The sequence below is a fragment of the Parus major genome, chromosome 9, assembly GCF_001522545.3.
Source record: "Parus major isolate Abel chromosome 9, Parus_major1.1, whole genome shotgun sequence".
Classification (NCBI taxonomy): domain Eukaryota; kingdom Metazoa; phylum Chordata; class Aves; order Passeriformes; family Paridae; genus Parus; species Parus major.
Window position 1 is genome coordinate 14,386,636 of NC_031778.1, and position 26,190 is coordinate 14,412,825.

At 46.8% G+C, this 26,190-nt stretch overlaps 1 protein-coding gene across 3 annotated transcripts in view; it reads left to right on the plus strand.

The window, feature by feature from the left end:
- Positions 1 to 26,190, plus strand: part of P3H2 (prolyl 3-hydroxylase 2) — a 62,049-nt gene that overhangs the window by 22,912 nt on the left and 12,947 nt on the right. For all 3 annotated transcript variants that reach the window (XR_004498695.1, XM_015638052.3, XM_033516723.1), the window contains exons 2-3: positions 22,449 to 22,595; positions 23,500 to 23,689. Coding sequence is in view for 2 of the 3 variants with exons in the window: in XM_015638052.3 (XP_015493538.1) it covers positions 22,449 to 22,595; positions 23,500 to 23,689 (337 nt within the window). In the remaining variant the exon portion in view is untranslated. The remainder of the gene's footprint in view (positions 1 to 22,448; positions 22,596 to 23,499; positions 23,690 to 26,190) is intronic.

The window sequence follows — 26,190 nt, forward strand, 5'->3', positions numbered from 1 at the left end:
CGTTTGATACCATTTGTTTTTTCCCTTTTCCTTTTTCCCTCTTCCATTTTCCATCCTATAGTGAAGTTAAAGTTCACTTGTTAATGCCTAATCACATTTTGTCACTCTTCCCAGCAGCAAGTAGTACTTGGCAGGGTAATGCTGAGAGTGCATGGACCAAAAATTATAAATACCTTGAAACTTAGGTTGCATGCTCCAAATTTCAGTTTTTATAGGGGGAAAAAATATTGCTTCATGTTACAGAAGGGAAGTGGAAGAATCAAATGCTTCAAGCAAGGTTTTGTCCAGAAATGGAATCCAAACAAATGCTGTCAGCTTGTGGCCTCTACAGACAGAGGCAGTTTGGGAAGGGGACGTGAGCTCGGCACCACACTCGTGTGTCAGGGGACTTGGCTCTGCTGCTGCTGGAGGATGGGGAGGAGGGCCAGTGAGAGCTTGTAGTTGCTGTTTCCAAAATGAGGAAGCTTCCTCAAAAGGGGGAATTAGATGACAAGGGCCCTTCCCACTGATCAGGTGAAGGAGGAGATGAACAGGTGGGTGTCCTCCGCAGGTGACCTCTGTGAGTGGTGATAAGTTATGGAAAGGAGGATGTGTGCAGGGCATCCAGTCTGGAAAATGTTCTTTCTGTAAATTCTGGATTGCAATGAAACCTAGGTGGGAGAGGAGAGTGTGACATTTATCCTTGAGTTTTGGAATGCTCCAAGGTTATTCTGGAGTGTTGACTTACCTGGATTTATTGCTTCAGTGTAACCACCAAAGTTCTCACCAAGCACACACCTGTGAAATGAGGCTTGTAGCCATGGATAAATTCATTATATTTGGAAATTTTCATCATACATACATAATAAAAATTCCAGATACATGCATAAAATTCTGGGTGAGAACTGTTAGAAACTTTAGTAGGAGATAAGCAGTGGTTTAGGGGAGAGATGATAGTAGGGATTATGGAAGAGCTGAACTGATATGTTTCTGCTTTGTTAATTGAAAAAATACCCTGGGGAGAAAAAAAAACCCAACACAGTAAATTTCTTTCAGGAGCTGGACTCCAATGTTTAACTACCCACTTTGGTTTTGCCCTGTGGTGTGAGAGAGTAACCCCATTCAGCAATATATTCTGATTAATGTGTCAGTTCCCTTCTCAGGAACACAGAGATCAAAGGTTTTTAGAAAATTCTTCCTTCCCACACAGAGGGTTATTCCTAGTATTATTTTTGGAACTGGGGTTACCAGAAGTTTTCCAGGAAGAAAATTGCAAATCTCAGTGCTCTGTGGGCCATCTGCTTAATTTAATTTTTTTATTTTTTTTTTTTCTTATACATGAGACATTTTGGAGCCTGTACGTAACCAGACAGTCGTGTTGACTGATTCTGGCGTGCTGCAGAACGAACACCTTGTAGCCTGAACCAGATGTGGGGAGGCTAATGAGGTGTCTGTAACCTGAGTGTGAAAACCTGAAGCTGCAGCAAAAATTTGGAATTTGATACCTCTTTAGGTAATGGAAATTAGTGCTTTAGGCAGAAGAGAAAGTGCAGATTTGGGGTAAAGTGCTATTAAAGGCAATGAAGCAGTACATGAATTAGAAACAAGGGATGTTACTTTGAGAGTTGAATACTGGCTAGAAAGTGAGGTCCCTGGAAAAGGTTTAATGATACTTCATATTTGGTTATTTTTGACTACTGAGAAAACACAGCTTGCAAACATGGAGTTTTAATCCATAGTCCATGTTTACCTGGAGTATGATTTCCTCTCTTGCACTGAGCCAGAGCAGTGCTGGTGGGAATTGTGGTCTGAGTCTCGCTGCGCAGGGTCTGGAGCTCAGGAGTGGGCCATGAGTGGTGACACACAGCCACGTCTCCCCACCAGTCTCATGGAGGTGGAAATGGGGCCATTAGGGAAAGAGGCTATTTTTGAAGCTACTTCGGGGATGCTGGATTTTCTTCTGCCTTGGCAGGAGCAAGAGAACTCAAACTTCCAGCTGTGTGCAGTCCCTTCAGCCATGGTTAAACGGCTGTTCAGACTTGGAAGGAATCATTTTGACGTGCTTGGACCTCCAGGCCCATAGCTCAGAACTGCTAGTGACAGTATTTTTCTCTTCACCTGACCTTTAGACCTCGGAATGTGAAAGCCTGTTGGGCAGCACAGGTAGCAGGGGCAGAACCAGCCACTCTCATCGGCTGGAGATATGGCATTGCTTTCACCTTTCTGGTTCTGGTCCTTGAAATGCAGGTTGTGGGGCACACCCCACCATCCCTGTATAGCTGGGAGTCTGTGTGCCATCTTCTCAGAGCTAAGGCATGCCCACAGTACCCACTGACTCCTTGGGAACTGAACCCAAGCAGTGGTACCAGGTGGAGCAACCCGTGGAGCCCAGGAGACACTGTTGCCCATGTTGGTGAAATCAGGGCAATCCTGTGTGGTGGCTTTTAATTTGGAACTTGCAGTTTGGTGTTCCCAGTGGTTTCAGGCTGTAAAGAACTCCCTTTTCTTGAGTGGTATTCCTGCATACTTGCAGCATAGCACGGGTGTTGTGAGCTTGAGTAGGGACAAACTGCTTGTGCGTGACCTGAGGCTGCTAAACTCCCCTCAGATATGTGAAACTACACTTAAATTTAAATGCAGCATTTTTGTGGTGTCACTCTTGTAAAGTAGCAAGGAATGTTTTTATCACCTCTTGGGAATAGAAGGAAAAACCACATAGCTTGGAGTGTCCTGCACCCAGGCATTGCATGTGTCACAACTATCTAGACACATAGAAATAATTACTTTAAATCACTCTTCTTACTTTAGGGCTTTTGCTTTCCTTTGGGAGAGGGTTCTTCATTCATATTCCTTTGAGAAACTTCATATGTTTGTTTTTGTCTTGTCTGTTCAGCATGTTGAAGCAAAATGATGTGATTGACCTTTAGGGTTACAGATCAAGCCTGGTTTCCGATCCTTGTTAATTCGGGAGAGCTGCAGGAAAATCTCAGAAGCACTGGGATAGATATTACAGATGAAAGCAGAAGCTGAATGGCTTGAAGAGGTTCAGCACTTCGGAAATTTGTAAATATTCAGCTGTGAGGGGCGGAGCATGTGTGTGATTTACTGGGTGTCCTTGGCAACCTTCGCCTGTTTATTGCAGCAGAGCAGAAATAGCCCTTATTAAAAAACAACAAACAAAAAAACCCCCTCAAAAAACCCCCAAAACGAAAACAAAACAAAACAAAAAAACACCGAAGAGACCACCAGGAAATAATTTTAAATTTTGCTCGAGGCTTCTCTGAACACATGGATAAGGTGGCCTTGCTCCTATGTCCCAGTGAAAGCCGAAGGCACGGAGAGGAGGCGAAGGAGGCGCAGAGCAGAGCTGTGCAGTGCTGTTCCATGTGGCTGCTTCCCGGTGATCACAGCCAGAGCCTGGCCCCTCGGACCATCCTGCAGGCACTGCTTACCCTGCAGCTGCTGCTGGCTGTGGGAGAGCTGCTCAGCGTTTTTCTCAGGGATCTTGGAACGGGATTGCGGCACCACGTGGATCACATGAAGCCCCTGGTTCCTGCTGGAGCCAAGAGGGAAGCTAGGTCCAGTTCCCTGTCTGTGTGATGGAAGCCTGCCCATCCCTGTTATCTGCTAGGCCCCTCCCAAGGAGTTTCTGAGAAGGGAGCAGCAATATCTGAATTCAGCTCCAAGGGCTGTGGAAAACCAGCCTCTCTCCAAAGCACTCTGCTGTTACGAACATCAGCCCAGAGCCCATGGGAGAGATAGATAAATCCTCCAAGGCCGTGCTGGGAGGGAGCACTCCACGTCACCATGGCTCTGTTAGTACAACACGGAATATTCAGCGAGCTTGTTCCTGTTAAGTGTCCTGGGCTTTGCTTTAAGCATCAGACTAACCCCTGCTTCGTGCAGCATCCCTGTCTGCTTGCTCAGGGGAGGAAGTGGAGGCTCTAATGGAGTGAAGCGGCAGCAATTCACTGGAAAGCATTGGGGTAATTACTGACAAGGCTGTTTACATATCAAGTTCCCTCGTTGTGATGCACTGATTTGGCACTTTGTACACAGCTGCCGGTTTAATGCTGAAGCCAGCCTTTTCCCAAGCTCGGCTGTGAGGGAACCGCTTAAAAATGTGTTGCCTAATTGCTGTTGCTTAATTAACGGTAGGAGCATGCCAGCTCGGAATCCTGGCTGTGCCAGGGAAGGGAGGCAAGAAAAACTGGGAGGGGGGAGCTCAGAGGAAGCCTGGAGTGCAGTGGGTTTGTGCAGGTCTGAATGATCTGCCAAATGCTGCTGAACTTTTTCACTGGGCTGCAAACAACTTTTACAGATTTTTCTCGCTCCTGTCCCTTCTTCCACACATGGAGCCAGCTCTGAGATCTGTGGGTCTTGGATGACAGTGACATGGGTGAAGGTATGAATGAGTGGGTGATCTTTGGCAGCCTGCAGATGAATATGTGCAGCTCCTGCCCTTGGAGTTCAGCGAGGGGTTTAGATCCATCTGCAGAAATGCCCTGAGCCTCTGCTGTGGTTAAATGGCTGTTCAGACTTGGAAGGAAGGAGTGGAACATAAGATCAAAGGTAGCTGGATGAGGCTGTGGGTCTCTGACATCTGCTAAGTGCATTGCAATTGGCAGTGCTGCAACATTGAAATCCCAATGCCTCTTGCAGAGGAGAATTCCCATTGCCTGCATTACATGGCAGCCCAAATACACAGCCTGTGCTGTGCTGCAGTAGTTTTTCCAGACCAGCTTTTAATCCACTTACTTTTCAATAGGCCTTTTTGAGCATAAATGAATGCAATTAAATGTGTGTTTCCCAGTTGGACGAAGCCAAGGTAGAGGAAGGCAGATGGCCTGGAAGGGAGCACAAAGTCTTTGGAACAAGCTGCTGTGAGGTGCTCTTATGTGGTTTTTGGAGTTCATGAGCATCCAGTGAGGGAGATGCCAGGGAAAACGTGGCTTATACCCATGTGAATTGCCTTGATCAGAATCCTCCTGTTTGTTGCAGAAGTGTGTGGGACCCATCAGGGGAAGTGGTGAGGAAATTAATGTCTTTGGGATCTCGGTTATTGCTCTGTAGGAGTGTGAACATGCTGTGCTGTTGCTGTAGATCTGTTGCAGCTGTGTCATCTGATGAGGTGCTGAGAAAAGAGCTCTTCAGGCCAAGGGGTACTGGTGTCTTTCAGTGTTCCACAGGATTTGGTGCACCAGAGTAACTTATGAGAGACCTCAGAGTGTGTGTGTATGTGAAAGGGAGCATCTGGGTATGAACACAGGTCAGATTTAATTCTCACACTGCTATGAAAACAATTCTTCATTTCTTGTTGAAGTGTGGAGCAAATTGACCTGGACCTGTGGAAATTACCTTAAGTGCTTTGACTGGTGGGACAGCAGAGTTCAATGCCTGCCTGTGGTCAGATAAACCCTGAAGCTTGCTGCATGCACTGAGGAAAAGGAGTCCCACAGATTTATCCATAAGTTGGAGTTTCTTAAAAGGACCTCCTGGAACCGAATCTTTGGTTTTGTTTGCCCACTGTTCTGGGGGGGTGAAGTGGGATGTAGCTTCAGTGCCTGAGTTCAGTACTTTCAGAACTAGACTGTGAAGATTTTTTGATGAAAATCCTCTGCAAGCTTTAAAAGGAAAAATCCACAATTTACTATTAAATCTTCTCCCCAGGACAAGGTTCCTCCCAGCAGTGTTCTCAGAATGCTTCCACTCATGCTGGCACCAGATCAGTTTGACACTGTGGGAGGCTCATGGTGCTGCTGGGAGCGGATCAGTGGCCAGCCTGTGTCTAGGGAAGGTGGCATTGGCTTGGGGTCAGCTGCTGGAAGGGAAGGTAGCCTGAAGGTTAAGGGATACTGAAGCTGTTGATAGCCTAGAGTTGGCCATTGCTGGCTGGTGGAAGATGCTGCATGTGTCTGAAGCTCTGGATTTCTTTCTCTTTTCATGCAGTCAATGCTACGACATTCATGCACACTGAGGAAACAGTGCAAAGATCATGTCTCAGGCTGCAGAGGACCAGTTTTGTTTCAGCTGCAAGGTCCTAAGGTGTGTAGCATGTCCTGTCAGTGGAGCTAGGAGAAGGGGCAGCAGCAATGTTTTTGAGGTTTTGGTGGTGTGGGGTGTAGCTGCCTGCTCCTTCCCTCCCCATGGCAGCTCAGTGGGGACAGGAGCTGTGCTGGAAGCAGTCTGCTCACCCCCACGGTGCCAGCAGCAGCATCAGTGCTGTGTGTGGAGATGGAGCACAGCTGCCTGGAGCGGGTGACAGATGAAAGAGCTCCTGCCACGGTCTCCTCAGGCCTCTTGGCGCCGATCCCAGAGCCGCTGCCTCAGAGCTGTGAGGGGACACAAGGTCGGGGAGGGGGTGCAGGGAAGGACCCACGAGCTGGGGCAGAGCGACCTCTGAGCTGTCCTGTTCCCTCAGTGAGGGCAACAGGGCAGGGAGGGCAGTCAGTGTTTCCAGTCTTGGCTTTTATACTTCATTGCTGTTGCTTTCAGCAAACTGGTTTGGCCGAAGGATCTGTGGGGGGTTGCAGACAATGGCTGCTCACATACTCCAGCTGTCAGGTGCTTAATGACATTAACTCCCCATCCTCCTATTTTATTTTTTTAACTGATTTAATTTATATTTCTCTCTCTGGCACAGCCAGCTGAAGTGCTTCCAGCAGCCAGAAAGACCCAAATCCTGGCCCTCAGCAGTGCCACTCTCAGGGACCCTGTTCTGCCAGGCTGCCCTCCAGCAGCAAAGGGGTTTCTTGCTTATTGGGAGCAAAGTGCTGAAGATCTGAGGTGCAGTGGGGATCCCTGGTCTTCCCCTCCCCTGGAGGAGCTGTAAATGTGCATTAACCTGATGGATGTGTGGGAGGGAAGTGTCTCCCCCTTGAGAGCAAGGAAATAATTCATTTTGTGTATGGAAAACGCATCTGTTCTCCGCACAGACTACTGAGAGCAGCAAAAGCTTGTGTCTGAGCATCCCAGAGAAGGGAGGGTGCAGGGGTTTTCCAGCTCCATGCCCTGCTTACATGCAGCCACCAATGTCCCTACCTTTGCCCATTTGTGGGCCCTTTGTGCTGAGGCTGGCAGGTTCCCATGGCTCTGTGCCACTGCCAGGCCCTGTGTCAGTCGCTGGGCTGGGCGAGGCTTGAGCCTCTCACCCCACTGTCTCCAGTCATTTTCTTGAGCTCTGCTGTGCCAGTTTGGGTCAAAGGACGGCTGAGCTGGAAGTGTGCTAAGCCCTGCTGCAGCCCAGCTTGTTTGGTTATTTTTGTCAATTAACAGACAATTTGCATGCAGCTTTTTCTGGGGGTAGTGGTGGTTGGGGAGAAGAAACTCAGCACACAGGGAAAAAAAAAGTAAAACTACTTTTGAACTTTGTCCAGCTTGAATTCTGGGGCTGAGGTGCATCGTACCACACCTAAACTGATCCTTTCCACCTAACTTTGACTCCAGGCATACGGTTTGCCCTTGTTACAATATATGCATTATATATGAGTGCATGCAGGTCTGCAGGCAGTTGGCATGCTGTCACAACATGCTGCTGCTGTGTGTGAGCATGCCTGTGTGTTTAGATGATAAGAGCTGTAATGCTTAAGGAGGCTTTGGCCTGGGAACATCCTGGAGATTTACAGTGCCTTGATGCCCCACAGTGGGGTGTACCTGCTGGGTAGGTATGTGCTCTCATATACGTTCTGCTTCCCTCCCATCATGTGCTCTGGATTTTGCACAGGATCTGTACAGAAAACAAATGAAATCAAAAGTTTATTAGATAATTTACGAACACTTCTGGAGAATTTCAGTAAGCTGCTTCAATTATTCTTTGATATTCCTGCTTTTTATTTTCTTTCTTTTTTTTATAATGCTATAGCAGTAGGTAGTCACAAAAAGTCAGTGCTTTAGTTTATTAATCAGTGTACAGGCATGTTAGCAAAACCTTCCTGCCCCAGAGAGCCCAGACTCTGTCTGGGCTGTGGGGTGGTGGAGTGTGAGGGACGCAGCATGGGAGAGCCATAGCACCAAAGACTGGCAAGGTCTAAGCTGTCTTTCTGTGTAGCAGCAAGGAGATGTCCTCTGCAGGTTTTGATTTAAGAGATGAGAGCCTGTGGGTCAGACTCGTGAACCAAAATTCATTATTGGAGTTAAATGCCATCAAAAGCATCTTTGCTCCCCTTTGCCCTGGAGAAAGTGAACTTGAATTGTTCTCCGAGGTAGTAAGTGAGGATGTTCTTCCCCCAGCCATCAGAGTGGGCAATGGGACCATCTGGCTCATGTTTCCCAGGGGCTTGCTTTAGCCTGCAGACACTTGCCAATTTACCAGCAGTGCAGAGGCAGGAGTGTGGGAGGATTCCCATGGGATGGTGAGTAGGAGTTGATAGCTTGTACCTCACAGACCTCCCGATGTGCAAAAGAAAAACTCAAGTTATTAAGGGCACTTGAGGGCTGTCGTTCCTGCAGACCTGACATTATTCCAGTCCACTTCACCTGAGGCTTCTCCTTTTTTCACCATTTCGTTTTCTGCTTCACTGACAATGAAAGCAATATGCTATTTTGATATTATTAGTGGTAGAAAGCCTAATCAGCCCTTTTCTTTCCTTGACAATATCTACCCTTCCTGCCTGAGAGCTGATCCACCCTGCTCAGCCAGTCATGCAGCAGGATTTCCCAAGGGCTGTGGCACAGCATCCTCCTCCCTTTCTTGATGTTTTTTTTCCTATTTACCAGGCACAGAGGGCTGTGGGAAAGAGTCGGCCTGACTTTGTCATCCTCCTCACTCTGAACTGACACATACTGAAGTCATTAACTTGGCTATCAAATCTCAGCTGTGGGCTGAAACTTGGCAAAAGTTTTGGGACAGGATATAGTGAATTTTCCTGTAGGAAGTCACCTGGTCAGGGACCTAAACAAGAGGGGTCTACATCACCACGCCTTCAGATTTCTTCACAGCAGTGTGATTTATGGGAAGGGCACCCATCCTAGTTCAGATTTCTTTTACTGGTATTTATGGGCTGTGGTTCACGCTGATCTGCTGTGCCTCTGACCCCTTCTTGTCAGCTAAAGACATGATTGAGTCTTGTTAGGGTCATTCATTACAGTGGTCAAAATACAGTCATAGAAATATGGATTTCTCCCTGGTAAATTTCAAAAGTGCCCCTCACCCCATCTGCAGATTTAATATTACCATCCAAGAAAGCCGTGAGTTAAGTTGTTGAGAAACAGGCAGAGCTGGAGCATCTGTTTTTTGGCCCAGTTTACCTGGGGTTGTATTTTGGACTCCCATTATCATTAGGAGATTTGCCACTGACTGTCCTGGCTCTAAGTTTTGATGTTTTCCTGCACCTGTTTGTGAGCTCAGAACCACCCAGCCTGATATGCAATAGTTGGGGAAATACTTGGGGCATGTGTTTCCTGTGCTGATGTTGTGCAGCAGAGGGTGGGCAGGGAAAGCCTCCCAGCACCAGTGTGGTTGGCAGCACCCTATGAAGCATGGTGGCTCACCCATGCAGGGCACTGGCTTGCCTGCTGTGCCAAACATGGACATGGCCATCACTTCACTGGAGCAGGTGGTGAAGTGCTGGAAAGGCTGTTTCCCTCTGGCAGAAGAAGGGCCAGAGCCCATCTGTGTGTCAGTGCAGCACCACTGTGCCCTGACACCTCTCACGCTTTGTACACCCTGTTTCCCCGCTGGATCTAAGCGTGGAGAGATTTTTGTTTCACCAGCCTTCTAATTTGACTCTGCCTGTCACTTCCTTGCTCCAAAACTACTTATTTGGCAGGGTTGGGAGCGTGAGTCACAGCCATGGCCCAGGATCCTGCCTTCTGCTTTGGCCAGCAGCGCTGCAGCTGGGGCAGAGCACATCTGCTGCTGATGCTCCATGTACCTGCTTGCTGCAGGGCATGGAGGCACTAACCTGGAGCAGGGGAGAGGGTAAATCAGTTGGCTAATGAGCAAAAGCTCTTTTCCTGATGTCTGAGCCCAGACAGTTTTCTAATGTGTTGCTTTCCAAGGAACGGGGTGTGTGCACTCACTTGGTAACTTCAGCAAACTTCTCCCAAAGGCAGGATCACTCTCAAAAGAAAAAGTCGGTGGGAGATGCATCTACACACGAGCTGTGTGTGTAGATATGCTCTAATACCATGGGCTGGGAAATTAAACTGAATTCTAAAAGGAGATATTCCTTGGAGATTGAATGGGCTTTGCAGAATTTGTGCTGAATAGGGGTAGGTTTTCCATCAGGATTGTAGGGAACACAGGTTTTGTTTTCTCCACTGGTATCTGACTGTGTGACGTGTGCTGGACCCACTGCTGGAAGAAGAAATGCTGTTCCAGTTGGCAGCAAAATGAAATACAGAGTTTCCTGGACATGTCCCTCCTTGTTTCCATAATGGCAGGACTGTGTGGGCCGGTCCTCAAGGATTCATCTCCTGCACCCCACTGCTAAAAAAAAGCAGAGGAAGTGAATATGCAGATCCTTAGAAAAGCTGCCTGACAATTTTGTTGGTGAAAATGCCAGTGCCAGCTTCTAATCAGAAAGACAGGGAGCAATATTTTGTTTCTGGTGTATAATGTTCAAAGCAAACAAGAAGCCCTCTAAGGGATAAAGGAGACTCTCAGAAGTGCTGTAGCCTGCTTGAGACCTGCAGAACTTTGTCCACAACCTTGAGGACTTCTGGGCCAACTTCAAGCATCGCGTGTGTTGGCCAGACAACAGTGAACCCTTTGAACACACTTTGGGTCAGAGTACCATTCCCTTGGAGGCAGAGAGGGAAGGGAGGCTGGTACTTTGGTCTTGTATCAGCAGCCGTCTGTGGTGAGCCACACATGATTTCAGTGGATGGCAGGGCTGGCTGTGGCTTCCCTCTGCAGGGCTGGTTCCTCAGGCACTGAATCCTCAGCAGTGGGTCTGCTGCAGAACCATTGCTGTGCAAGACTTGAAGTGCCTCTGCCCTAGCTCTGTGGTTTCAAAGAGAGCTTTTAAACTAACGTGGGAGTCTGTGAAATTACTTTGCTGCGATGTGTCAGCTGTTGACACAGCAACATGACAGTATGTCATCACTTATTTCCTGCTTGAGGGATCATAAAGCCTTTTTGCATAGTTTGGTCCCATTTGTTTTTCCAAAGAGAAACTTTATTGTATCTCTCTTGCCCCTCATTGTCCTCCTTTTCCAGACTTGGCCTCTGGTGTCTTTCCTGAGCCTCGCTCATGAGCTCTCTTGGGTGAGGTGAGAGGAGGAGTTACCCACTTCTTGTGCATGTTTGAGGCTGCACTGGCCCTGCTCTGAGCCATCTCTTTGGACTGCTGTCATCTGCTGACAGAGGACTATTCTGTGCAGTTAATGGGTACCTAAGTCTGACTTCTTTGCCTGAACAGCCTGGGATCAGAAATGCCAGCAGGACAGCTGACCCACTGAGCATGAGACAAAAAAGTGTGATATGGTACTTGAGAAACAGCAGTTGCTTTGCAGCCCTGGTTTGAGCATCAGAGCATGGTGGGAAGCCCTTTCTTTTAAAAATCCCTGCACTGACATATCTGTTTCTCAAAGTTTACTCTTTTCTGTGGCAAGGAAAACCAGCCTTGATAACAGTGGGAGAGAAACTGGTTAGGTTCTGCTGCTCTAGGCCAGGAAAAAGTTAGTGGTATGAAGTCTGCTAGATGGCAGAGTTCCTCTACCCTCACCCATGTCATGTGCTGCCATTGGAGCTGCTTGCAGGTTTTATTTTCTAAATAAATAATTTTTTAAGGATGCCTGAGTTTGCTGATTGGGTTTTCAACAAAATAGAAACATTTGCAGAAAGCAAAATGATGAATCAATATCTGGCAACTTCCTCAGCCACTATATTTTTTGTTCTTTCTTGTGGATAAATGCAAAAAAGGATTTAAGTGAAGTCTTTGTGCACATAAAACCCTCAGTGTCCAAGCATGATTGATTAGGGATGCTTGCTGTTTCCCTAATTCTCTTTCTTAATCTTGGCATCATCCACCTTTTCCGTCTTAGCTATTTCCACTGGAGAGGAAATGTTTCTTTGCGGAGGGGCAGGAGGGACCCACCCACCCACGTCGGAGGCTCCTCAGACAAATGGGTCAGTGTTCCCTGCAGTCACGGGGGGAGCAGGAAGCCAGCCCCTGGCCACAGCTCAGGGCAGCAAAGCCATGGAGAGCCTGACCCTATTTGACTTCTCTTTTCTAGATCTCGGTCTCTATAAGCAGCTTTTTATGGTATTTGCCTTTTAAAGAGGAACCAGGGTGTGGATGGGAACAGTGACAAAGAGTCACTTATAAGGATGGAGTGAGCTCTTACAGGAGTCCACTGCATAATTTTCAGCTCAACAGAAAAATCTTGCAATGTCTTAAGCCCTGACATGTCATCTGAAGTATTTAAATGCTGTCATTCAGCCTCCCAGCAGTCAGGGCCAGAAGGTTTGTGCTCCTGTTTAACAGGGAAACTGAGTCATGGGGGTGCTTAGTGCCTGGCAGAAGAATTACCAGTAAATCAGAACCAGAGCCAGGAATTGAAAGCGGAACCCCAGTGCTTGGAAAACACTGGCTTCTCACAGGAGTATGACTTCAGCTGTGTCCTCAGCAAGGGCAGACAGCTCCTCATTTTTTGCATAGTCGAGCACAGCTCTGCCCCAGACCGCAGGTACTGTCTCTCAGGTGCCGGGGTGACATCAGAGCATCACAGCGTGCCAGTGCTGTGAGTGATAACAGCCTGTGCTCAGGGGGGTCCCACTGCATCCCTGTGGGACACACCACACCCTGGAAATGCTGCTGCATTCCTGTCCAGCTTCCTATGGGCTCTAGGCTGTGGATCATCCTGCAGCAGCTGGCAGGGCTCCCTCTGCAGAGGGCTGCCATCCTTCCCTGGAGTGGCACCAAGCAGCTGCTTTCTCCATCTCAGGCAGGCAGAGCAACGCAAGCAGTGATGGAATAAACACCTGTGTTGTGCCTCAAGTGACACATGCATCCTTTAGGATGCTGCTTCCCAGTGCCTGTTAAGAATTGAGAAACTGAGGAGCTGGTGCTTGGGTAGGTGACCAGTGAAGGTCATCTATCAACATGGATGCTTTTCAGCCCTTGATGTGAAGAAGGTTGTGGAGGAGTGTGTCTGTACAGGGTTTCCAGCCACAGGGGTGGCAGGAGATGGAGCCTAACACTGTGTGTGATTAACTTCATCCAGGCTGTGGCTGGCATCCCACCTGGCTCTGTCTGCCCCAGTACAGGAATGTGTGCAGACCAGGTGCCCAGTCTGTGGACTGCTCTTGCCCAGGGTAGTGGTCTGTGTCTTATTTCCAACTTGTGGCTGTGAGGAACAAGGTGAAGGTACGTACCTGTAGAAGAGCACCCAGAGTCAGAAATGTGGGATGTGCCACTCATCAGCCCTTTGCAGAGGGCACATCTCTTGGCTGCTCTCAAGGACAGACACGTGCCCACTTCCCCTTGGGTCACTCATTCCTCTGGCCACATGTGGACTGGTCAAACTGGGAGTTGATGTATCCCATCCATGGCATTCTGCTAATTCCTGTGAAGGGAAAATTGCTCCACTGGGAGGACCACTCTGCATTTCTGTAGGTTCTTTACCAAGCCAGGATTATAGGATTGATGAGAATGCCTGGAAACCTCAGTCAGTGGAAGCACAATCCCTTAGCTCAAGTCCCCTTGCCTTTGTACTCCAAGCAGGTTTGCCACAGATCTCTCCCCTTGGATGTGGATGTTTGGCAGCCCTCCAGGATGGGCAGCAGCTCCTGGGCAGCTCCCAGAGTAAAAGTGATGCTGCTGCAGCAGCAGATCTTGTGATTTGGTGCTAATGGCTCTATAACTCCATTACTGTGCATTTACAGGGGGGGGTTATACACTAATTAACCAACCGTTTGATTTGATGGCGATACTCTGGGCTCTATTACAAGCGGGCAATTGTAACTCAACATCCCAGTGGGCTCCATGGCACAAAAGAGGGGTTTGAAAGCGCTGCTCCTGTGTGCAGCACACTTGGCAAAGGCTCCTTTTGTCCTGCCGCTGGATGGAATGTCCTGATAACGGGATGGAGCTGCAGGGATTGCTTCACTCCTTCGAGGAATGGCATTAGGAGCCAGCAGCCCCGAGGTCTGGTTCTGATTTGCTGTGAGACATCAGACTCCTTACCTGCAATTCAGGGAAAATGATACTCTTAGAGGGGCCTCGCAGGGTTCAGCTAAGATTAATAAGGGAGGGAGGGGAGATTAAATATCTGTGGCATTTTGTTGTTACTATTAATGATGTAGAGTGAAGCCAGGGCATCTCTACGAATGATCACTGCATTTTCCTCTTGAGATCTGGCTGTGTTTTTTCCCTCCCCTACCCTCTACTAATCAGAACAAAGTTAAACTTTGTAGTAGAAGTGCCCAGAAACCAGCATTTCTCAGCGTCTGAAGAAAAAGCGGCACGTTTCCTGGTGTAATTAGGTCCAGGCTCTCAGGAAATGAAGGCTGTCTAGCTGATAAGTGTTTAGTAATGATTACCAAGCCATGGCTGGGGAAAGCAAGCAAAGTGTTTTCATTTCAGAAGCAGCAAATCCAGCTGAGACTTGTGGTGTGTGTCATGTATGGAGGCAATTGTCCAAGTGGTATGTGGCCTTGCTGGCTGGAGCAGGAGCCAAACCTGCCCTGGTGTAACTCCACAGGAGCCTCTGGAGCTGCACCAAGAGCCTGAGCAGCAGAGCACACGTCTTCTTACAGTGCCCCTGTGCTGTCAGGGGTGTCAGTCTGGGGACTGGTGTTACTCTGCTCTCAAAGCCAGCAATTCCTCTCTCAAATTAGTAACAGTGCTCATCAAAGCTGGGGGAGCTGGAGGAGGGTAAGAGGCACATTTGCAAGGGTAGAATTACATCCTCTCCAAATGAAATACACTTTTCTTCAGTGGTGTTGGATAAACTGAATGTGGCAATGCATGAAGATGGATTCTTCAGCGTGCTCTTGTTCGGTGTGTCAACCCTTATGAAAGGGAACCTCTGCCCCAGAAATTTCAGGGTCAGATTTTTCAGAGAACGTCTCTGGAGGTTGCTCTGTTGTGAAGTCAACACAGTCCATCCCATGCCAGCATGCACATCCTGCCAACAGTGCTTGAGACCTGATGTGCTCTCAGTGTTCTGGATGAGATGGTGGCTTGTGGAGCCCTTCCCCTGCCCTGTTTCTTCTCCCTTCATTTCAGAAGATGCATTTTGGTGGGAAATCCTGTCTCTGTTTTATTCAGATGGGTTTGAGTTTTACGAACATTGAGCATTGGAGAAACCTGAGGAGTTTTGCAGCACTGCTGCAATGCCTCTTGCCTTCCAAATGAGTCAACATGTACTTTGCAGTTCTACGTTTTCTGAAAACTCTGACATAGCCTACTGGTAGGTCTTCCTCAGCCACATGTGTACTCTGGTGAAAATAATACACTGATGTCTTAAAAGCTCCCAAATCCCTTCTTTATTACAGGCTGTATAAATGAGTTCCAGAAAGGATTACACAACTCCCAGGAGGACAGGTCCATCAGTGGCTTTTAAGCACAGTGGTCCAGAGGCAAGTCCTGGTTCAGGAAGCCTGAAGCTGCTGGACATTGCTGACAATGCCTTGTGTGTGAGGGTCACTGTGTGCCTGCCATGTCCCCATGCCTTGCCCACAAGTGTCCACCCCTGGCCACTGCTGGGGGAAGATTCCTGGGATATTTCAACCTTTAGACTGAACTTGGCAGCCCATACAGATAGCGTTCCTGGCAAGACCTCTCCTTTGCTTTTCAGACCAACCAAGATTAAATTGCAGAGCTATGGATATATTTTCACATCTTCCTTGTACTCCCTCCCTTTCTCTGCAAACTCTGTTTCCAGTGCAGTGCCTTCATGCTGGTCCAGTAGTGGTGAATCAGCACAGAAATTTCTTTCCAAATATGGCAGTTTTCTTCAAACCAACCTAAGGCATAAGCTGAGTTTGCTTCCACTTGGTGTCAGTCAGTTCCCCTTGTGGTGAGCAAAGCCCACCCCCAATCTGTAGATCTTCTACAGACATTCCAAAATCCTTGAATTGGAATCTGATGGTTTATTTAATCAGATCTGCAGCTCCCTAATGTCCATCACCATCATGATGGTTTCCATAAATTCAGCAGCTGTCAGTCATTATTTTCTGGTTTATGACTTGAGCCCTGGAAGAGGTATTCAAGAAATATTGTGTCTGGAAAAAATGTGAATTTAAACCATTTCCTTGAAGACTGTCAAGGGTTTTGGGTGAGGGGATGATGCATAGATATGCTGTGAGTCTGTTTTCTTGTTGAAATTTATGGTTTCTTTGCTTCTCCCTTTCCTGCCCCATCACAGATCAGGGCAGGGAGAGATAACCTCTTCCTCTGATAGCACAGTCCTGTTTGCAGCTCTGCACTGTGCTTTTCAAACTGAAGGCCTGGTGCTAATACCATAAACTGACCATGGTCAGTGTCTGAGTCAGTCAGCACCTTCTTCAGGAGAAGACCTTTCCATTACTCAAGGGAAAGGTAGGGAGGCAGTCCTCAGGCTGGCACAGGCCTTAAGCCTGTTGACAGAATTCTATTTACAGCATAAAAGGGCTGCAAAAAACAAGTATCATTTATCTCCAGGTTACTGTGGCTTCCTGGCTCTGGGATGGTGATGGAAAACCGTGTGTGATCTGAGAAAGGCATATTCCAGGGACACACGTAGCTGTTTGGATGTTGTTAAGTAGCAGCAGACAAGCATATGCATCTGCACAGGAAACTTTGGCTCCCAAAGGGCATTCAACAGCTCATCATGTCTGACTCTTCTAAGAGGTGCTGAGCCATTGCTAAACTGAAGAAAGGGAGGAAAGTTTCTGCTGTAAGAATTTTTCTGCTTGTCTCACATTTTTCTGTTGTGTTTTTCTTAAGTGTTTTAGTAATTACTTCCATAGAGATACCAGTGTGGAGACAGCTGGGTAAGGAGTCTGACCCAGTTATCAATCAGTGCAGCTTGATTAGTTGCAGTGTCCAGGGAGGCAGGAAGCTGGAGAAAATTCACATCTAAACTGCAAAGCTGCTTTTAACTGCCTGCCAAGTTTATTTTTTTCTGGTTTTCCCCTAAAATCATGAGACCCTCCTCCCTTGATAGCAAAGGCCTCCCTCACTCCTTGCCAGGAGTAAGATTCAGTGAGATTCACCTTTCTTCTCCCAGGTATTTCCATGACTCTGAGGACTGTCTGCCTCTCAGTTATCAGTCATTATATCAGATGAAAGCTCATTATTTGTCTAACAGGCAGTGGCCTACAGGAGTGCTGGTGGTCCCTGGGGAGGGGATAGTCACATCCTGCTTGTTCCCAGCTGCTCAATTTCATTAGCTTAAAAAGCCTGGGCTAATCTTTGATACTTTTCCAGGTGAGCAACAGCTCAGGCCCCCACAGGGATGTTAGAACAGCAGGAGGAAGAACATGCAAGAAAAAATTCTTGTGGAAAGCCTGGCTGGTTTTATACTGTCCACCTTTTAGAGTCAAGCACTGCTTGTTGCCATTAGTGTGTGTATTGCATCTTCCATGCTACTCATCTCCGAGGGCACTGGTTAATTATCTCACCAAGGACAACTCTGGGGAGTAGGAATTTCATGGGTAACCATCTGCACAGATTCCTGAGGGCTGAATATATCCCACCTTTTCCTCATTGAAAACACTGTTTCACACACACAACTTCGCTGCTCTCAGAGTTTGTTAGGCAGAAGTGAGTGTCTCCACAGGACAAAATGTGGCTGAGAGCGTATTTCGCAATCAGTCAGATCGAAGGTTCAGTAAATACAAACACATTTCCCACTGCTTGCTCTGCAGATGAATCCTGCAATGCTTCAGTGGGTTGGAGATTTATATGGGAAGGGTCCTTCCTGCTGGGAAGTGGTTTTGCTGTGAGTAAATGCCCTGCTCCTTCTGCAGGATTTATTACACAAGTGTGCACTGAAGCATATAATTCACAGCCAGAAACGTGTGGAAATCTTCATTCTTACATGCCTGGGAACAGTTCAAGAAGAGCATATCAGGGAGGGAAGGAAGGGAGAATGTAAGGGTCAATCTAATTTGCTTTCTTAATACTACATGGCCCTTTCAGACAGGGTTATCCAGTCAGTCTGCTCAGCATGGATTCATGCTCACATAAAATAATGCTAGCATGGCTCAAGTGAGAGATTCATTAAGAAATATGATTTCTGTCTTTATTAATTGATTTTTTTTTTCCATGAAGAATATTGGTGTTTGATTTTAGACTTCCAAGTATTTCCCACTTTGTGGAGACTTAATTCATCATCTGTTCATTAGCTCATTTTACCACGTACCTACCAATCCACATATCAGTATCCACACATGTTTGTGTCCTGAAAATTGCTTGTTGGAATACCAAAAAACCCCAAGTTGTTTCTCAGTTTCTGTTCTCATGAGAGATTTTCCCTGTGCCAATTCTGCAAATTTGTTTTGTTTTGGATTTGGGTCTACCAGAGTGATTGGTAGGCAGCAGCACACGAGCTGGGGTGGTCTAAGGGGAACTGTCCAAAGCAGGCTGGAGGTTGTCTTTATTTTGAAAATTAAAAAACCTCTCAAAGGATACGTGTTGAGCCTCCAGGAATGTATCATTATTGCCCTCCATCACAGCAGTAGTAGGGATAGGAGGCAGCCTTGTTTATCTTGAGTTGGAAGACAAACTGGTAAAAGGTTTGGAAAGCAGGGGATGGTGTGGTACTGAACTTAGAGATGGCCTCACACCTTTGACTCTGGGTACCTATTTCCTGCATTTGATTAAAATCCTTTCCTGCTGTGTGCTTACCTTGCTATCTGATTTTGGTGGTTCTGTGGAGCCAATTGGTACCAGTGGGCTGCAAACAGCTCAGGCATCATTCTGCAAATGTGTAACCCATCAACAGAAGGAAGATTTCCTGATTAACTTCTCTGGAGAATTTCTTCCTTCTTATTTGCAATAATAAAATAGTTGAGACAAGGTCACATGCTATTTTTAGCCATCTCACCGCTCCTTGCTCCTGGGCTCCTGGGCAGTAAGCTCTGCACAGACACAATGAGATTAATCCTTCATGACACTGAACCTTTTATTTCCCTTGTTGTGCTTGCAGGCTCCAGAGCCTCCTTCCTCTGCAGAGCCCAGTGCACTAAGCCTTCAATACAACACAGCAGCAGTGGAGCTATGGAAAAGTTTAGAAAAATATCATCTGTTCAGCAAACCAGGGATTGTCTGGGAGGTTGGAGACTTTGGTTTCTAGGTTAGCTGAATGGTTTGAAATTTTTCATCACAAGCTCCATGCTCTGCAAATAACTGAGGTTATGTGCAGGTAGGCCCCATCCTGGCATGGCAAAAAATGCTGAGGGATCTGACCTATTTTCCAGTACATAAACCTTACTTCTGTTCTCCTCAAAAGAAGAAATTTTAATTGCATCTATGTTTTGTGTGATGAAGAAACTTTAATATAGAAGCAGGACAGTTTGACATGGAATGCCAGTATCTTTCATCTGAGGTTCTGCTGCTTACAAGAATTTTTCCTATTTTTCTGTGAAATGAACCACTCCTGAATCTCACTGAGGAAAATAAACATCTTTCAGCATCAGAACCCAGCAGCACTTACGTGTTGTTGTTTTCCCCTTCTTGGCTCTAGATGTTGGCATGTTAAGATCAAAATGGACAGGGCAGGGTGTTCCCAGGGCTCTCTCAGTGCTGATGCTCTGATTTCTTGTGTCTTCTCTGGCTGAAAAACACAGGGTTTGGTGCAAAGCTGCAGCAATGGTCTAGCAATCTCATTCCAGTGGGGTGAGCAAGCAGACTTTAGAGCACATACTGAGGTTGTGAGTCTACATTTGTCATTTTTTCCTTGCTGATTTTCATTCAGCAGTTGTTGTGCAAAGATCAAAATCTGCGTGTGTTACGTGCTTGCAAATGCTTATGGCCCCCAAGTTGCTTTCCATCCAAATAAACAAAATTACTATTCTGTGGGAGAAATGCTATTATTTTTATTGTTATTAGTTAAAAAACAGTGGAAAACCAGGCACAAAGAAAACAAAATTATTTTTTTCCTATGGCTGCACAGTGAGATTGTGACAAGGCCAGGAACTGAGGCCAGGTGTCCGGAGTCCCAGCCCAGACCTTTAAGCACCAAAATATCCTGCTCTTTGTGAATTCAGTGTTTTGGCAAAAGTTTCCCCAGAGTGTTTCATAACTAATGTCAGAACTAGGCTCTGAATGTGTCTTACCAGTTAGGAATTTTGCTTTTATATACACTCACCCACTTAAAAGCTCCCCCAAACTTAGCAGCTGTTGGCTTCTTTGTGTTACTTGAATGTTTCTAAGGCAAATATGGAACATGATAAATTGAAAAGCATTGAGTTGTAATGTTCTGCTTCGAGTCCACTTAGCAAACTCCAAAGGTCATCTCTGCTGTGTAGAGCCAGCAGGACTAGACACAGTGTGAGCCTCATTTGAAAGGGACTTTCTGTTGTCTAGAAATCAGGCTCATCCTGTTTCACAGGGCTGGATGTTATCCGGAAGAACTATAAGTCCATCCTGGGATCTCTGACAGTTTTTGACAGCTTTCTGAAACAGATCTAGAACTAAAGGGAAAATGAACATCCTACAACAGACTATTGCAGGTTGTGTCTTGAGGTTTCACTTCCCTTCTGAGAGGTCTTCAGTCCCTTTTAAATCTTCACAGCCAGGGTGCTGCTTGTGAATAGAAATCTGTGGCGTGGAAGAATGCAATTCCCCCAGGCATCTCAAATAATGGCTTAGCAGTCCTCTGGATCAGGTCAGCATCTCTTGTCTCACAAACTTCTTGTTCCATCCTGACTGTCTCTAATTACCAGCTGCAGTGGCATTCCCACAGACACTCAGCAGGACCTGAAAATTCCCTTTGTGAGATGCTCTGGTCAGTCCTTTATCCCACATCCGATGGTGTCCAGCTGCAGTGAACTTTTCCAGACTGGGACTATGTTGAAATGATCTATTTCAAAAGGGAACGTATGTTTCTGAATAGGACCTTTTCTTTTTTAAAAATACCAAAAACTTCTATTCTGAAGGGGTTTTGTTTTTTTTATGTGCTGTCCCGGTTAAAAATTTCTTACAGTCATTTTTCATGCCTGCTGGAAAGCCAAGGGATTATTATGGAGAGTGGTGTCCTTTGGAAAACTCCAAATGAAGGACTGGAATAGATGTTGTTTTTGCAGTAAAATCTGGCTTCCCCTCACATGTTGTCAGTACAGAGATAATCCTTAAAAACTTCTGAAGTTTACACAAGGCAAATTTTTTGCATTTCTGTGGGCACTGCAGCACAGCTGTGCTTTGGTGTGCAGACCTGGGGAGCGGGGCTGGGATGCCATGGCTATCACCTTCATTTTGGGGATATTCCTGTGTGCTTCTTGGGCTAGCTCTGCCCTGGAGCCCATCTGCCCTGCTGCAGGATGACAGGATGTGCAGCTCATGCTTCCCTCACTTGCAGGTTCTCATTCTGCTGGTGGGGTCTGTCTGTGGGTGCCTGTGCAGGTGAGCTGCTGTACCATGTCACATGGATGTGCCTGAGCTTGCTGGCTCTGGTGCCTCACGAGCAGCCTTGCAGCAGTGGCACAGGGCTTGGAGTGGGTTTTGCTGTCAAAAACAACCTGTTTGGACACAGCCTAGCCTGGATTAGCATTAGCCTGGCCCTGGCTGACAGGTTTGGGTCAGATTGCTGATGTATCCCAGGGACCTGACTGCAGCTTGCTGGTACTAAGTGGTGTTGGCTTTCTTTCAGAAGCAAGTGTTTTAGTGACTTTCTCTCTTGCTAGCTCGTGCAGAGGTTTTACCTGAACATCTGTTCTGCTCCTGATGCTCCCAGCAGCTGCCATGGATGTGTTTAGCACTAACAGTTTTGTTTGTTTATGAGGCTTTCTCTAGGGTGAAACTGATGTCTGGTCTCAGTTCTGAATCTCTAAACCCAAAATAACTTGGTGTATCAAAATAAACTTCTCTTTATACCTCTGCCACCATCAGCAGAGTCTGGCCTTTTGCAGCTATACACAGCCGAGCTTAATAAATGGTCCTCAGTCCCCATCTCCAAGCAGAAGCCCTCAGCCTAGACATAGCTCAGCCTCTGAGTCAGAGAGAGCAGTCTTTGCAGTTGCTTTTCCTTCCTCTCTCCATCTCATATCTCATGAGAGCATCTTTCCACCTGGGACTCTTCACAGGGTGTTGGAGTAGCTGAGTTAAGAGGATGTGCTGCTGGAAAACAGGCTGGATCCCATCACCAACAGACCATGTTGCAGTGACTTGTCTGCCTCTCAGGAACTCCAACTCTTTCCATTTCACTTACATGGGGCTTTCCACTTCTTCTTTAGCCTCTGCATTCAGGTTTTCCTTGGTTATCCCATCATTTCCCAATGCAGTGGTGTCAGAAGGATGTCAGAGGATGCTGCATAAACTGCTGTGTTCATCTGCCTACATCACCAATCTCACTTGGTCTTTCTCACTTTGTTACAGCTGAACAAGCTGGAGGAGGCAGCAAATGCAGCTCACACCTTCTTCATGGCAAACCCTGAGCACATGGAGATACAGCAGGACCTCGAGAACTACAAGACCACGTCAGGGAAGGTCAGCTTGATTGACCGGGAGGCCAGGCAGCACATGGTGAGTCTGAGCTGAAGAGGTGTCCAGCTGAAGTATCAGGAAGTCTGGAGAGGAGAGATTAGGATTTTACAGAGATTAATCTATGAATGGGGAAATTCTTACCAATACAGCACAACAAACTCCCTTTCAGCATTTTCACTTTAGGCAAGCCTGCTTCTGCCTTCTCTAGGAACTCTGCTCTTTGCTTGATTGCTACATCCCCAGCCTGGTCCCTTCTATTCAGAGGACTCCGGGGTCATCCATGGCTGTGAACACACACCAGCAGGTTTTGATTGATGACACACCATCAACAGGCTTTGATGGAACCTTCCATGACAGATTTTGGCTCCTGTGTGTTTCTTTTGACCTGAGTTCTCCCACCTGGGCAGGGTACATGCACACTGGTGGTTGTGGTGGTGAGGGTGTCAGCTGTTTTCACCTCCACAAAGCAAAAACCCAAATTAAATGCCAGGGCCACCCCCAACTTCCCAATTTCACAAGACTCAAGGGAGCAGGAGTGGCTGTTGGGTGTAATTAATGAAGGTGCCCATTAGAGGCCATTCTAAGAAAGATCTTCCTAGGTTGGGACCAATCTGTTCCCTTGTCATTCAGTGATGTTATTTGGGGGGGAGGGTAAAAACAATCAAAAAAAGGATTTTAAAAAATATAATACATAATCTAGGAGTGGCATTGAGGATTCCCTAAGTATGGAGGAGTTCAGAAGAGCATTTAGGCAGGTTGATTAGGTTCCACTGGTCCAAAAGTCCATCAATGTCTTAAACATGGTTTGGTTATATCTGATATATCTGGGGAGATTGTCCTTGTACCTTCTTTTGAGAAGCATCTGCAGGTGGTGAGGGCAGGATGCTGTGCTCCAGGCAGCATAGCCTGCTCATGGTTTGTGTTCTGCCTTCCTGCTTTGCAGGAGGACTACAGTGCTGGAGTGAGGCACTATGACAAGGAGGAGTACGAGCTGGCCATTGAGTTCTTGGAGCGTGCCTTGAAAGGATACTACTCTGAGGATGAAGATTGCCAGATCATGTGTGAGGGACCACAGAGGTTTGAGGAGCATGAGTACCTGGATTACAAAGGTGGTCTCTACGAAGCTATTGCAGGTGAGATCTTTTTGCATTTTTAGTTCTCACCCTTGGCCCTGAAATGTTTTTTATTATTTGGTTTGGGCCTTTGGCTGGATTTGTTGAAGAGTCTTCCCTTCCATCTCTGCTGCTGGTGCTGCAGGAGGCACCTGGAAGCCCAGAAAGTAAAAACTCAGAGGACAGTGAACTAGAACATCCAAATTTGGTCCTGAATAGAAGCTGGACTAGAAGAATTGCATTTCCAGATGTTTGAAGCATTTTCAGCTTTCCTAGAGCTGGAAGTTTAGGTGCTTTATCATAAACTGCTTCCATTTCCCCTGTACACAGTCTCGCATACCTCCCTGGAATCTAGACATTGCTGGCCTTTGTTTATGTTTTCTGTTTCTGAGAGCCCATGAAGAGAGCAGCAGAGTTCTCTTGGCCATGCTCCAAGTGGCCAGGAAAGTTGCCAAAAAGGCTCGTAACATGGATTTTCTCACTATCCAAAAGGATGGATTTGTCATTAGTGGAGGCCCACCTAATTATGATCTTGACTGAAGTCTCTGGAGAGAATTGAATGTTGCTGTGTAATCTTCAGATTTGCATGTGTGGCTCTGAGCCAGAGAGGATTAAAACAGTTCAATCTCAATAGAAATGAGATTACATAGTCGTAAGGGAAAGAAAAGCAATAAATTAAGGTTTGTTTGGTGACAGAAATCTTATTTACCCGGTTATGGTCTTGGAGTTGCATCAAGCCCTGAAATCTTGCTTCTTTTGTGGAAAATACTTTGCTCAGATGCAGACTGCTTTTTGGGTTTGCATAATTCTGTTTGTGTTGAGACAGGAAATCTAATTGAAACAACCAAGAGGAGAAACCACCAGCATACCGGATGGGAAGCTGCCCTGGTGGGGTTTGTTTATCCATGCGAAAAACAGAAGTGTTGGAAGGGCTGACTTGGTACCAGTGTGGCTGTCAGCTGATCAGGCCTGCTTTTAGAGCCCTGACCAGGACACCAGGGGCCACATCAAAAGGGCAGCCTTCAGTGCAAAGCAAACCCAGCATCCTTCTCACTGAAAGCTGCTGCTCTTCGAACAGGACAAACTGTTCCTGTGCAGTGTGAGTGCAGCCCAGTGAGCTGAGGTGTTTCTGTGCTGGCCCATCCTGAGAGCAGCCAGGGGCATGGTGTGGTGGTGCTCAGAGCAGGACATCACCTGCGAGAGACAGCAGCCACACGGTCCCTGCAAGTGCTGTGGCTTGGCCAGGTGTGTCTGGCCATAACAACCCAAACACCAGGGCCATTCAGGCACCCAAAGAAACAGGGAGTTCAGGGAGGGAAATAAGATCTGTGATGCAACTGCTTTTCTGTAGGAAACTAGGTGGTTCTTTCCAGGACAGCATAATCCAAAGTTCACCCCTGGTCCAAGGCTGTCAGGCCCAGATGTTTCAATAGGGAGTAGGAACACGTAATATACCAAGAAAAGAGAGTTTACGTTTCTACAAAACTCATTTCTCTTTTCAATCCCAAACTGATTTGCTGTGCTGCTGCTTGGGGTTGAAACACTCTCACCTTTTCCCCCAGGGACAGATACATTTCAGTTAATGGATTCCAATCTAAAAGGCTTATTTCTAAGGCACTCTGACAGTACCAAGAAAAAGCAGTGCTTCTCAGCGATGGATTGATTATTTCAGATCTAGGATGCTTAAACAGGTTTAAATTACAACAGTATGATTTATGTCCTTTCCCTTCTTGCTTTTCTTAATGTAATACCCTGGATGTGTATGGTAAGTCAGATAACTACTCAGACTACCTGTCAAGAGCAGATAGGCACTGTTCTGAGTTTCCACTTGATTTCATTGCAAATTCCTCAGGCGGTTTTTATGGCAGGTCTCAGAAATGCTTTGGTAGCTGAGCACATGGTTATTTTCAAACCTGTGTTTGTTTCTTAAGGTTTTTAATGGTGTGCAGAAACAGAGCAAGCAAAGTAGATTCATAAGTACATTGCAGCAAAGGCTCCAAAATGGAATCAGATGTCAGTGTTGGCTTTGAAATTGTACAGCTGGTACAACGCCTGTACTGTGGACTCCCAGCAATTAAGAAACTTTGTTAATGGCTGATGTTTATCATTTGCTTGTGATTCCCTGGGAGATACATCATCTCTGAGAAGCAGCAAACAGGGGGATTTCTGCTGCTCAGATAGATTTGCACCTTGGACCTTTCAGACTGGTCTTGCTTGGCCGTGCTGGGAATCTGCACCAACCCCTCTTAGCTAAACCTCCCTTGCCCACAGGAGCTTTCTTCCTGCAGGAAAGGAGAGGATTAAGGATGAGCTGAAGGAAGGGAGTCTGGAGCTGGATTTCATGTGGCAGCACATGTGGCCACCTTGTCTTCACATCTCTGCTTGCTTTGTGGGTTTGTCCCTTGGGCTTGAAGTGCCACCTGCCACCTGCAGTCCCTGCACACCGCCGGCTTCCCCGGGCAGAGCAGCAGCTCCTGCCACACAAAAGAGATGCTCAAGCTCCCTCTGCAGTTGACAGAAGG